Genomic DNA, 13,832 nt, shown 5'->3' on the forward strand with positions numbered 1-13,832 from the left:
GAATTGAACCAAAAGGATCTTAGATTTCTCCTTGCTCACGCAACCCATTTATGCATGTGTGGAGTGCTTATTGTGATTCCAGGCACTATGCTAAACGTATTTCTCACGAAGTCAGACTTGGGTGAGTATGGCCCAGCTGCTTAGCAAGTTACTTCAGCTCTCTCTATTTCAGATTCTTCATCTATAAAATAATAACTACTTTGTAGGATTGTTTTGAGGATGAAATGAGACAACATAAACAAAAGATTTAGCCCAGAGCTTGGCACCTAGTAAATGCTCAAAACAGCATTTTGCAAATAAAGAAATTGAGAGGTCAATTTTTCTTTCTTCTACATTTTCTTTCTGTTTCTAGGAAAAACAAGACTGACATTTTCTTTGGAATCTAGGCCATGTGTGTTTATCTGTGTCTGTCTGTCTCTAAGTCCACCTGCCCCTGTTAAATGATGCCATGGCCAAGTCGTTCCAGAACATCAAACGGTTAGCCTCATTTGCTCACTGCCCTGCGAACAAGTGCATGTGAATGACAGCCACGCCCACCTAGTGGTGAGGATCCCGATCTTTTCTCAAATCCGTTTTCAGCTTAAAATCCTTGAATGATTCCTATAGTCTTTGGGATACAAATCCAATTTAGCACAGTGATCTTGCCTCTACTTTTCTCTTTCTGGGCCTGATAGCTTGCTACCCACCTTGTGCTTTATGTTTCTGTCATATTGAACTATTTGATGTTCCTAAGTGCCTTGATTGGCATAGTTTCCCAACTCCAGAACTGCACGTGCTGGTTTGTTTTTTTTTTAACCTGGGATGCCTATTACCCTCCACTCGATTTCTCCACTGCACACTACATACACACACACACACACACACACACACACACAGGAAAAAGGGAAAAAGTGTCTTTTTTGCTCCCGTAGTACCCAATGTGCATTTCTTTATCAGAGTACATGCCACATTATTTTCCCAGTTTGTGTCTCCCCACTAGACTGAGCTCCATGGGATCAGAATCTGCTTTATGTCTTTCTATCTCCAGCAGCCAGCCCAATGCCTGGCTCAGAATAAGCATCTAAAAAATGAATGACTGAATGATGCACAACAGACTTGGGTAAGTTGGTGGTTGAACTAGGTTATAGTAGGTCTATATTTTTGTAGGATTTGATTTGGGTATATGCCAAAAGATTGTGTGGGAAGAATGCATCCATCCAGCTAGCACATTCATGACAGCAAGTTTGCCAGCAGCTAATCGCAAAATGCCTGAGACTACAGGACTGCTGAGTGATTTGCAGCTGTGTTTGCACCAGTTCTTGGTTGGACTAGAAAGCAAAAAGAGATGCCTGAAACAGTATTTCCGTGCTACTCAAGGGCTACAGTGTGGAGTTCAGTGGACCATGGCAGGTGCAATTACCATGTGAGCTTTCTGTGGAGCTGGGGACCAGGCTGAGGCATGGGCAGGAGGCAGTATGGCAGAAAGACTAGAGAGGGGGAGGGTTAGAGGAAGAAGGGGAAGTTGTAAGGAAATAATCAGTGTTCTGACAACATAGTCTGGTTGATAGTCTGGTTGTTCTGGAATTGCACTGCTTGCATATGAATCTCTGCCACTATTATTAGCTGTGGGACTTTCCATCTATAAACTACAGGTCCAGTTTATCTACTCTAGACTAGGTCTAGAGTACCAATCTCATGGAATTTTAATGGAGATTAAATGAGATCACAGTTACTAAAATAGATGCTCAATCAATGTCAGCTATTATATATAGTATTATCAGTTTACAGGTTGTGAAGAGGACAGATGAGAAGGTCCCTGAGGTTAAAGACCATGCCCATCTTATGATGGTCTCCAGCACTTGGCACATAAATATAAATTCTTTAACAAATGTTTGTTGAATTACTAAATGAGGGTGGTTGGAGCAGAGTTTTTCAGAGATCTCTTAATAGTGTGGCTTTTCCTAGAATGTGTCAGACGAAGCTATTTCAGTTTAACTGCATGATGCCAGGGCTCTGAGTTTGCTCAGCACGTTTTGTGTCGCTTTGGACTATACCAAAGAAATAAGCATAAGTCACAGCATCACTGGGTCTCCTGTTAGGAAGGGGCTGGTATCATGTCAACATTTGAGTCCCCAAAGACAATGCCAGCAGTACATCTGGAAGTGAAGTTTTTATCTCAACATTTATTCCACAGTCATAGAAACTGAAAATGGAAAAGGCCTGAGGACATGTAGTCCATCCACGTGGTTGTACAAGAAAAGTGGCTGGAGCAAAACAGCCTGTTCACCTCATGCTCACAAGACAGCATTTCAGTTCTTCCTGGAGCGGAGTGATTGCAAACACATTAAAGTGAAGACACAATGCAAACACTCTTTACAAACCTTAAGAAAATACTTATAGGTATGTTATTTTCATAAAATGATTAGGAACTAAACTTAAAGCATGAGGGAATCCTGGATTAGATGGGTGTGGGTGGGTGAAGAAAGGAATAAGTAAACACTGCAGAGTGAAGTGGTTTTGATGACTAGAAAGTAGTTCCTTCTGAAGACTGGATGGATTTTCTGGTTTGCCTATCAAATATATGAGTTGGGAGGAGGAGAGACTAGTAGTTTCTTTCCCCTTAAGTCTTCATCTGTACTGAGGAAGTGGTCACTAGCTCCAAGGCTCTAACAGACCCAGCACCATCACCGAGAAGTCTGTTGCCCAGATGACAGCTCTGTCCTGCTCAGCAGCTGCGCCACTTACCGCTTAGCTGGTTGGCACAGAAGCAGCAGCTCGCATATAAGGTTTGTGCAACAGCAAGATCCGTGGATAATGGAGAGTCACCTCCAGGCACCTTAAAGACCTCGACTGATTGGGTCCCTGTGGCTGCCTCACTTGTCTGTCCCAGTCATTCTTCCAACCTGTCTTCAATTGTTGGAGGGATCCCCCTGCTCCTCCACCTTGGGCAGCCACACTCTGGGGCCCTTATTTTCTTTATTTACATGAACCAACAGCCCTATCTGTTCCAACTTGCCCAGTCCTACTTTATTATATGCTTCCTGCGCCAGGAATTCCCCCTTGGAAAACAGGGTTGGGGGGTGTGATAGTGGACTTGTCATGCACCTGATTTCCTAGCATCAGAGCTTGGAAAAAAATGGAGGTCTTGGGCTTCCCTGGTGGCTCAGTGGTTAAGAATCCGCCTGCCAATGCAGGGGACACAGGTTCGAGCCCTGGTCCGGGAAGATCCCACATGCCGCAGAGCAGCTAAGCCCGTGCGCCACAACTACTGAGCCTGCTCTCTAGAGCCCGCGAGCCACAACTACTGAAGTCCGTGCGCCTAGAGCCCGTGCTCCACAACAAGAGAAGCCACCGCAATGACAAACCGGCGCACCGCAACGAAGAGTAGCCTCCGCTCGCCGCAACTAGAGAAAGCCCGCGCACAGCAACGAAAACCCAACACAGCCAAAAATAAAAATTAAAAAAAAAAATGGAGGTCTTCCTGATCTCATGAAAGAGAAGCCCACAGTAGGAGGCAAGGTAGCATCCCTTATCTCTTTCTTCTTTACCAGAAAACCACCCTCCACCTGAAGACTTCTGATCTTTGTGTTTCTTGAGCCTGAGGGGAGTTGAGAGAACAGAGGTGGAACAGAAAAGGAAGGAAGGTTTTCAAAGGACCCACCATTTCATGAACTCTTTTTACAAAACACAACACACTGTTTCACAAATTGCAAAACACTGTTCAATTACCATTCCTACTTAACATGAAGACTACATCATTTCAACACAAGCGATTATGCTTTGTTTTTCTTTGTCCAGAACATGGAGGCATTTCAAGCAATGCTGACGGCAGTAAGCCTGCTTTCAGCTCCTGCTGCTTCTGGCCACATCCTGGCCGCAGTTTTGGCCAAGTAGTTCCTCAGAAGATATTCGAGGAGCCATGCTCTGGTCGTCTACTTTTTTGTGGGTAGGCAGGGTGGTCTGGCATGTTATCACCACTGCTCAGAATGCCTCCGTAGAGAAGCTTAAGGTAAACCTGATGTACAAAAATCCAAACTTACAAAACAAATACATTAAGGGATAATTAATTGCATTACAAAAGGATTCTTTACAAAAGAATTCACCTCTGGGTTCCTTTAAGTAGCCAACTTCTCAAATACAGTCAGAATCAGAGCTGCGTTATAAAAAATGTCCAGGTACAATATTAGGAGCATGGTTGTTACGTGAGTTGAGGTACACGTATACGTCAGCCTCCCAGGCTGCGCACAGGTTAGGGGTGCAGAGCATGATGGCAGAGTCTCTAGAGCATCCTTAGCTGTTGCAGATGGGCGGGGATGGCTAAGGGGCATAATCTTCCAAAGGCAGTTGCAAACCTCCTTTTGTGTCTGGGGTGAGAACATGGGAGAATGGGCATTTCAAAGCAGAGCTGTCCTTTCTGTTTCCAGGGATCACTGTTCCCTCATTGTTGAACTGTTTCATCTGTGAGGTTGATGAAGTCTAACTTTAGAACCCGTCCACCTCCCTCATCAGAATCTCTAAGCCTATATCCCCCCCCAGGGTTTTCTCAGACAGCTAATTGGTAGAGTGTTATCTAATTGCAGCTTAAAGTGTTATCTTTCCTTGGGGGACCAGGCAGCTCTTGGTGGAAATGCAGGGACTGCATCCAAAAGTAGGGGAAGAAATTTTGTGGTTGAGGAGCCTTCCCAATGATCTGCAGCTTACAGAGCACGGTGCTTGGCACAGAGCTGAGCACTCTTTGTAGGCCTTCAAACTGATTGGAGCGGAGCAAAGATGATAAGCAACTGAGAAGATAAAGCAATTAATTGATAGACAAGGAAGTCTAGTCCTACATGGTGTCCTGGGGTGGGTGTGGCTGTGTGGACAGTGAATCATCAGGTGTGTGCTGAAGCCTTTTGAGAAACTCTGAAAAAGGCTCTTCTCAATTCTCCCCATGCCTGGAGCAGCCAAATTTCTAGAACAATGTTTCCTGAAGAGTAATTTTTAGACCACATGTCAGTCACCTGGGAGTGTTGGTGACAGGTTTCTGAGCCCACATCCACCCCCTTTCCCATCTCATCCTTTGGGAGAAGAGCCCTAGCAGTCAGCATCCTAACGAGTTCCTAGGCGACTGAGAACTGAAGTTCTATAGTTCACGTATTCCTTTCCCTTTCTGCGTGTCCAAGCCTATGCACACTGGAAAAGGATACCTAGGCAGAGGGGAAACAGCTTACTCATATCAATCTCTTGGAGGCGTTAGATGGGGTTTGGGGGAGAATCAGAGGGACCAGTTCCTGTTCACAGTTTCTCACAGATGAGGGGGTGTGAGGCTGCAAGACTGACTTGCTAGTGATCCATATAGGTATGAAAAGCACAGGGCACATTCCTGAATGTTTAAGCTTGTGGTGTTCACAGGCTTGAAGTTCACTTCCGGGATTCCTACAGCTAAGACATAGGTGACTGTTGATCTGAAAATAGCCAAATATATGGCTTGCAGAACATCTTCCCTTAACTCACAGTGCCAGCTGACATGTCGTGTGCAGGCAATTAGCAGGAATATTCCAGTTTCATCCTAAGGCCACATCCTTGCCTTGCTTTTCTCTCTTTCCTTTATGAAAGGCACACACTGAAGTGGAGATGCTTAATTAGATTAGAAGTGTGGGCCTATTCATTCCTTAGCCAAATTGCTTTTCTGGCCCAGAGCTTTTGTTTGAAAAGCATGGGATACATTTTAATGCCTCTTCTGCCTGTGCTCTTTCCGCTCACCACATCCCTGTTCCCTTTCATAGTGGCACGTAAACATGTTCCTACTAAATGTTAGGATGATGTTGGAGATCCAGGACCCTTTCAAAAACATGGCTCTTGCCTGATCCAATCAATCCTTGGCCTGCTATGATGTGAATGAGTTCAGTTAATTTTTCTAAGTACCCACCTTCCCGTCCTAAGTTTCTCTAGCTCTTCCCTGGCTCCCCATTCAGACTGGAGGAACAAATCTACACTGGGGAGTTATAGCAAAAGTCACAACCCTGAATAATCCCGCTCTATACTAAGATTAAAACCAACAACCCAGTAAGACACAGGTATGAGTAACAATTTTATCTCTTGTTGATAGTGCAGAGAAAGGGCTAAAAACCAGAAATGTTACTGTGGCACCAGGTGAAAAGATTTAACAGGAGCTGGGGTTGTCTGGTTCTTCACAGATCCCTCACAAGGTGTTTACTTCTGACTAATGTAAGATTCCTTCTCTGAAAAAGACTCCTACCCTGGAGACCTAGGAATGAGCTTGAGAAGACTGGCTGCTGCTTTGCAGGCTAGAGAGAGCAGACTTGACCTCTAAGAAGACCCAGACCTCAGCTTCCCCCCACCTTGGTCAGTAGTTACAAAAGAGCATTACAAAGTGTCTTAAGGGCTCAGAGGAAGGCCAGGAACTGAGAAAAGAGAGCAGCGTGGCCACTTAGGGCTCACAAGTCCGATTTGTCCTTTGGTACTCTTCCAGCTCCGTTTTCCTGCTCACAGCCAGCTGCAGCTCTTGCTGGATCACCTGAATCTGCTTCTCCAGCTCTGAGAGCTCCTGCATCACTGAGTTCCGAGCCCCATTTAGGGAGTCTGCTTTCCCATTGGTGGTCAGCGAGGCAGGAAGCTCTCTTCTTCTTGGTGAGAGAGGGATGTCTTGGTAGGTCCGGAGGCTCAGCTGGTTTTGTCCCCCCTCATCACTGAAGGTATATTTTCGTCGATTGTCATGACTCAGATTGGACATATTCCACACAGTGAGCTGACAGGGTCCCACATTGGACCTAGGAAACCAAGAGACACTTTAGATCGACTTTCTACTCTGCAGCTCTCCCCATCTTTTATCTACTTCCTTGTGAGTAATATGGAACTGGGTACGCAGATGGAGATGGAGTCACAAAACCATGGACAGACTGCCTGCTGGAGTGTCAGGGGAATAAAAGGAGCCAATGCAATTCTTTTCAACTGAAGTTCAATGGTTCATCAAGTCTCATGCTGTCCTGAAACTTGAATGGGTGTTTTACCTGGAGGGCTGATGGACCAGGGTATGGCACATTCTTTTATGAAGAACCTTAGATGCTTTTCTGTTCTCTTCCTGCCAGTGAGGCTCAGAAATCTGCACTGACTTGAAACAGTCTATGGCTATGAAGATGATGCTTTGGTAGAAATGAGATTCTGTTTATTCAGCTGTTGGACTCTAAGCATGGTCCTGCTGCTAGATACTCTAATATGACTCATCCTTAGCCCCGCAGGACAACCCTGATGTTTACTAGTTGAGTTTGAGGAGAATAAAAGCATACAAGCTGCAGGTTTCAGCCAAAAGTGTCCCATTATAGGGAGACTTTGTGAGTTGAGAATGACAGCTGAGGTCTGAAGCTTAAAAAAAAAACGACCCAAGAAAGCCTCAAGTTCTTGCTGGAATAATGAAAGTCAAATTGAAATAGATTCATAATCCTCTTTCAGGCTCGTGTCGAGCCACCTACCACCATCCTTGAGATGGCTGTAGACAGCAAAAGAGTTATTGCTGACCAGGCACAGGAAGAGGGGGTCTGGTTTCTGAAATACACTTTGACAGATGCAATGAGAAGAGCTTCTTGCTATAAGAACAGATTAGAGCCCTAAGCACGTGGCTGCTAATTTCTTCTAGCCTTGTTGAAGGAGAAGGAGGAGGAGGAGGCCGAGGAGGATTATGACCACTTTTGCAATCTACCACAGGGCAAAACAAAATAGAAACACTCTATTCAGTCCTTGTGTCTTTGTTCCCATCCATGTAACTGAATCAAGACTTTATTCCTGGACTCTTACTAACCAGGAGGAGAAGGGAAGGACCTGCAGGGGAAGGGAAGAGGGAGAAATAATTGTGTTGATTCAGTTATATGGATAAGAACAAAAACACAAGGACTTAACTAGGGTGATCCTGTTTCATTTTGCCCTGTGGTAGATTGCAAAATCGGTCATAATCCTTCGTTCTTCCTTTCATCCATATCCCTCTGCAGTGTGACTTAGCAACTCACCCTTATCAAGGGGGATTCCAGGGGAAAGTCTTCTTTCCCTCCCCCTTGAATTTGGCCTGGTCTCATGACTTGTTCTGGCCAATAGAAAGTGGCAGAAGTGGCAGGTGGTGGTTCCAAGTCTTGCACACTTCCACTGCCTCTCTCAGAACCCTACTGCTACAGTGGAACCAGTCCAGACTAGTCTGTTGGTTGATAACAGACCATTGGAGAGAGTCCCCAGTCTTCCCGGTTAACCAGCTGAGGCCATGCTAGACCAGCCAGCCCTCTGCTTCTCCCTCCTTTCCCCTAGCTGGCTGTAGACACAGGAGCAAATGTGACTGCGATCAGCCAAGTTTGGCCCAAATCAGTAGCCTGCACAGCTGACACATAGATTCATAAGCAACTCACTGTTGTTTAAAACGTTATGAACTGAGATAATTTCTCACACAGCAAAAACTGATTGATACGTGCTCCGAGCCATTAAAACACACAAACACATTCCAAACCACTCTGCAGTTCTTTAACATTTCTCATGGTTTAAGTCCCATATAAATGAGCAGGGAGCACCACAGCCCAGCTTTCCTGTGTCCTGGGCTGGGTAAAAGTTCTATAATGAGCTCACTTACAGCTCCATTGTCTTTACACTGGGTCAAAGGTGTGGTTATAATTTTCCTTCTAGCCTTACAGTTCCCTTTAATTCTTCCTTCAAATCTTTTCCTATTGAGTTTGAATAATTTCAAAACAATCTTGTTTGTGGCATGTGTTATTTGCAAATATATGGTTTACAATTTTTGTATATCTTGAGGTGAGAGGAAAGAGAAAAGAGGAGGTGTATTGGAAACCCAGTGGAATGAAGAACAGACCAAAATTTACATGAAATCACATGTTGAATAAACTAAGGACTATATATATAGTCTTTTGCAATATCTACTTTTCCCCTCTGCTTTAAATAAAAAAGGAGCAAAATCTTTTCATACCATGGCCCATAATTTCCCCAGGCCTTTCCTCAAACCCGTATGTTAGTAATTCATTCATTTATCTATTATTTTATTCACTCCATAAATATGAAACATAGGGGAGGGATGTCAAGTTGCAGCAGATAAAGGTATTTGCATAGATATTCTTCCAAAGAAAAAAGAGGGAGAGAGTTTTTGAGCCAACGGACCTAACTCTAGCATCATGGAATGATTCATAGTGGGGAAAACCTGGGAGTTAGGCATCAACACATTTTCCTGGAATGTCCAGGCAACCTCAGAAATCAGGCAAATAGGAATAACCAATCTGGTTTTCTCCAGAGCTTTGTACATATATCTGGGAATATAATATAGAAGAATAAGCAAAAGCTGGCTTCCATGACATACTCTAGGTGGTAGCATCACAAGTGCTCTGATAATTGACATGCGGCTCTGAGCCACCTACGAATGCAAGGTGATAGGTGCTGAATGCCAGATATGGTGTCTAATTGGAAGAAATAAACGTGTTATATTGTTGGCCTCTACAGTGCTTTGACTGTGGTTTGTAAGCTTTCCTCAGCCTTAGAGTGTAAGGCGACCAGTGAGTTAACTGAAGTTAACACTAAAAAGCTTTCACAGGACAATTTTGTAACGCTGAGTTTCAATACTCCACTAGACCATTCAGAAGAGATGTGACAGCTGTGAGCCCTCAAACACTCACTGCGTTTGAAAGGTTATAGGTGGGTGTTGGGTTGTAGGGAGGTACCACAGGAAACATGGGCCCAATAAGCCATGAGTGTGTGTTGCCTTAGCTCCTTCTCAAAATAAGGGATTTCAGAAGGGAATCTGCCAACAAAAATGGATAAGCTGAGTGAAAGATGCATTTGGTTCTGAATTTAGGTGAGAGAAATGTGAATAGGAGTCATCTCACAGTTGGAAATGGGATCACTGGCAGCTCCCTGTTTCTGTTATGGCTGGAAAACAAATGCTTTGTTATTATGAGATGGTGTCTTTGCTGCTATGTCTTCTTGTGTTCCTCTCTCGTTAAAAATTTATGTTAAAAATAATCATAGAAAAAATATATGTAACACGACATAGAACAGCTGTGACCTGATTAGTAGGCAGCTTGCTGCTGATGGGGCCGCAGTGTGATACAGGAACACCACAGACCCTGAGGGAGAGGGGGGTGTGCTCGCTGCCTGGGAAGAGAGGCTTTAAGAGATAACAGAAATGATTCTGACAAGCTCGATGCAAATTGCAGAGAAGGGGACTGCAGCATTCCCTGAGGAGGTAAAAACAATGAAAAAGAATCATGTTTTCCACCCCCTTTTCCTTGTCCTCTATTGTGAATAGGAAGTGTGAGTGTCAGGTTTTAAGATTACCCAAAAAGCCATGCTTGGAGCTGAGGATCTGCCATAGATGACAGAGTTGCTTGGAGGAAATGCTGTAAACCGAGGCCTCTGGACATAAGAAAGAACAAGGAGGCTGTCTTAGGCAGCATGAAACAGAGGCCAGCCAGGTACTAGACCCAAATACTTCTAACATCTTTAGCCACCATGAATGAGGCAACAGTCTTCCACAGGCTGGATGTGGGGAAGGTACAGAGTTTCAATTTTCAAATGTCAACTATGCATTTAATGCTTGTTACTTCCTATTAATGAGATGCTCTTTTCTGGGGAGTTTGTAGTAACAGTGCCGGGAAATGGGTTAAACAGAACACGTCTGTTGCATATTTCAAATATTCCTAGGAGTGCTGGAAAGGAGTGGGGAGTGGAAACATGCCAAAAGGGCAATATTGCATGAAATTGCCTGTGGTACTTATGAATTAAGTCTAACTTGTATATTGTACACAATAATAGCTAAAATAGCTTTGTTTTCAGGGCTTTAGATGTGTTATCTCATTGAATTCTTATAGCATCTCTAGAAAGTAGGTACTCTATCTCATTTTCACGAATGAGGAAATTGGGGCATAGAGAGGTTAAATAAAGGACTTGCCCAAGACTACACATATTGTGAGTGTCAGAGTCAGTATTTGGATCCAGATGCTTGACCTTAGAGATCAAACCAGCACTTAAACCACAACATATATTGCTTCTACTGCATTTCAGTGTCCATGTATGTACAGGTATGTTTTTTATTTTGTCTGTTCTATTTCTATTTGAGACCACATATTTTTACTGATGGTGTTTATCAACAACTTGGTCCTGATTTGATTCATTATACATAATTTCCCTTTTGAGCATGAAGTCTCAGTTACATCTCTAAACTTTTAACAAACATACATGACACCTGGAACCGGCCTCTTCTTACCTCTTTTCCACACGCTTAGTCTTGAAGCGCTGCCGCTTTTCCTCTACGAATGATGTGTTTAGTGCTCTATGTAATCTCTGGCAGAAAGAACAGATTCACACACAGAGACTGTTAGAAACACACAACCAGGGGACAAAGTACCCCCTGAGATTTAATCTCTTCACTACAAACCTAGGCCTCTTTAAACAACTTAACAGTGATGCCGGAAAAAAGATCAATATTCAGTCCCAAATCTCAAGAGAGCAAAAATTCTAATTATGTTATTATTCTACCTGGAGGAAAGAAAAGTAATTTGATGGGAAGCTTAGAAATACTCTGAGTTGTAAAAAGGTATGTGATATAAAGAAGAGTTATCATAACCAATGCGTGGCAAAGGGCCTGGTACAATCACTAAAGGTGAGTCAAAAACTTAAGTCTGACTTCTTAACAGCCAAAACAAAGAAGGTAAGAACTCCTGATTAATTAAATTAATCATGCTAACATACAATGGAGAGGATCAGTTGTCTGCAGAGTCCTCCTTAGGAGACCAAATAGGTCCTAGGATGAAAGTAGGAACAACAGGGTTCACATGTAACCAAACCAATGATAGTGACCTATCTAGAAAAAAAGTACTGTGTTAACAAAGCAGAGAGTCAGCATAACAATGCAGGGGGCAAAGATGGCAGAACTGGCAGCCTCATTACTGAGAGGCTGCGATAGTGCACTGGGAAGTAGGAGGGAGTCCGTCGGGAGGTCAGGATGGCTCCTCCGGCCTCGCCCGACACCGCGCTCAGGGGGGAACTGCTGCCTTTGCTAGAGCTCCTTCATCAGTAAGAAGCCTTCGGAGTACATTTCGGCTCTCAGTGCCAGTTTCCATCATACGCTTGAATGGTGGTCTGCCTGACATTTTCAGTTCTCTCTGTGAGTGTGTAGGTGTCTGGATTACATGAAGGAACTTTGATCCTATGAGCTTGGCCTTGGCACCAGTGGACTTCAAAGCTCTGGACCATTGAAATGCAGTGAGAACAGGGGCTGGTAGGTTCATCTAAAGGGAAATGGACTTCAAGCTCATTTAATGGGTTTCAATTTTGGCAAGAAAAGAGTCTATAGGAAACAGATCTTTCACACCATCTCTTCAGACTGTCACTAAGAGAAGCCAGGTTAAAAGCGACGCTATTGCTTCCACTCTGAGCAACAGTGGAGGGTTATATGAAAGGCACGAGCATTATGGGATAGCTTAATTTAAGGGGCAAGTGAATTAATGGGATAGAGGGAACTCCATCTTGTACGTTGAGAGTGTCTACACACCCTGGTTCTCTTGGTAACCTGTCATTTGTCAGTCTGACTTGGGGCCCTGGATTCTCCGATTACTGGGAATTCTGACGTTTAGGAATATTGGAGGAAGATGCCTGTGGCACTCACCTGACTGGTGTGGAGCCAGTATTGCAGCCTAGATTTGTCCTTGATGCGTGGGAGCAGCAGCCTGTACACTATGTGCTCACCGATGGTGGTCAAGATGGAGAGACCAAATCCAATGCACAGCAGCACGAAGAGTCCAGAGAAGTGTTCGATGCCCATTTGCAAAGTCTGTGGCAGAACAGGAAAGGAAAGGCCATGAATGTGACGCTCCATCTGGTCCCAAAATTGTTCACTCTTAGGTGCAGATTCTTTTTTGCTGGACCCAAGGAAAGCTGGAGACTCTTCCTCTACATGCTCCGCAGGCATCACTAAACTACACTGTGAAGGGAATCCATCCAGGACTGAGGGCTGCTGCAGGGCACAATTCCTGGGGTGCTACTCACATACAGTCCTATTGTATGAATGATTTCTGGAGTCGTGCAGAGGCCCTGCGTCTGGACCACCCTATGGTCTCAAGAGAGACACAGAGAGATAGACATCGAGAGAGACTGAAAATTGAAACAGTTTAATATATTAAAACATTAAATAGTTATCAAGGAAAGAATCTCTCTCAGGGACAGAGAATGAGTAGATTTAAGGGGAAAAGATGATGAGTTCAATAATTTTGACATTTAGATCTGACAGGAAACATGGAGATCATCTAGTTGAATGTCCTTATTTTAAAGGTGAGGAACCTGGGCCAGAGAAGTGAAGGAAATTGAGCCAGGTCACAAAATTAGACAGCCACAGAGGAGAAAGAGAAGGGACCTATTTGTTGATTGCTTACTTTTTTTTTTTGCGCCAAGATAGGTATGATAACTGCAATTTATAGTTGAGGAAACTGAAGTTCCTGCAGCATTTAAGTGAAAAAGCTGGTCTATAAGTCAATGTTTGTTTAGCTCCAAAGCCTGGGCTCTTTCTACTCTACAACAAAAGAGCAGCAACAGCCATAAATATAATAACTTTAACACCTGTGACAGGCACTCTGCTAAATGATTTACACGAAGTCCTTATGAAATAGATATCATCCAGTCACTGACATCGATGACCAGTCAATCATGCAGAAAGAAAGACATTTGATGCCTTGAGTGCCTACTATGTGCCAGGCACTCTCCCAAGTACCGGGGGGTGAAGATAGGAGGGTTATGTCCCTGCCTTCAATCAGCTCGAATCTAGGGATGAAGCAAACATTTATACCCCATGATAAATTGATCCACGCCTCCTGGGTTTTGCA

At 43.9% G+C, this 13,832-nt stretch overlaps 1 protein-coding gene across 1 annotated transcript in view; it reads right to left on the reverse strand.

Annotated features, from left to right (window-relative positions):
* Positions 1 to 6,409: 6,409 nt before the first annotated feature.
* Positions 6,410 to 13,832, reverse strand: part of GRIN3A (glutamate ionotropic receptor NMDA type subunit 3A) — a 149,345-nt gene continuing 141,922 nt past the window's right edge. The window contains exons 7-9 of the mRNA XM_059926515.1: positions 12,623 to 12,787; positions 11,222 to 11,298; positions 6,410 to 6,749 (exon numbers count right to left, since the gene is read on the reverse strand). Coding sequence (XP_059782498.1) covers positions 6,410 to 6,749; positions 11,222 to 11,298; positions 12,623 to 12,787 — 582 coding nt within the window. The remainder of the gene's footprint in view (positions 6,750 to 11,221; positions 11,299 to 12,622; positions 12,788 to 13,832) is intronic.

This window comes from Balaenoptera ricei, chromosome 6, assembly GCF_028023285.1.
Source record: "Balaenoptera ricei isolate mBalRic1 chromosome 6, mBalRic1.hap2, whole genome shotgun sequence".
NCBI lineage: Eukaryota > Metazoa > Chordata > Mammalia > Artiodactyla > Balaenopteridae > Balaenoptera > Balaenoptera ricei.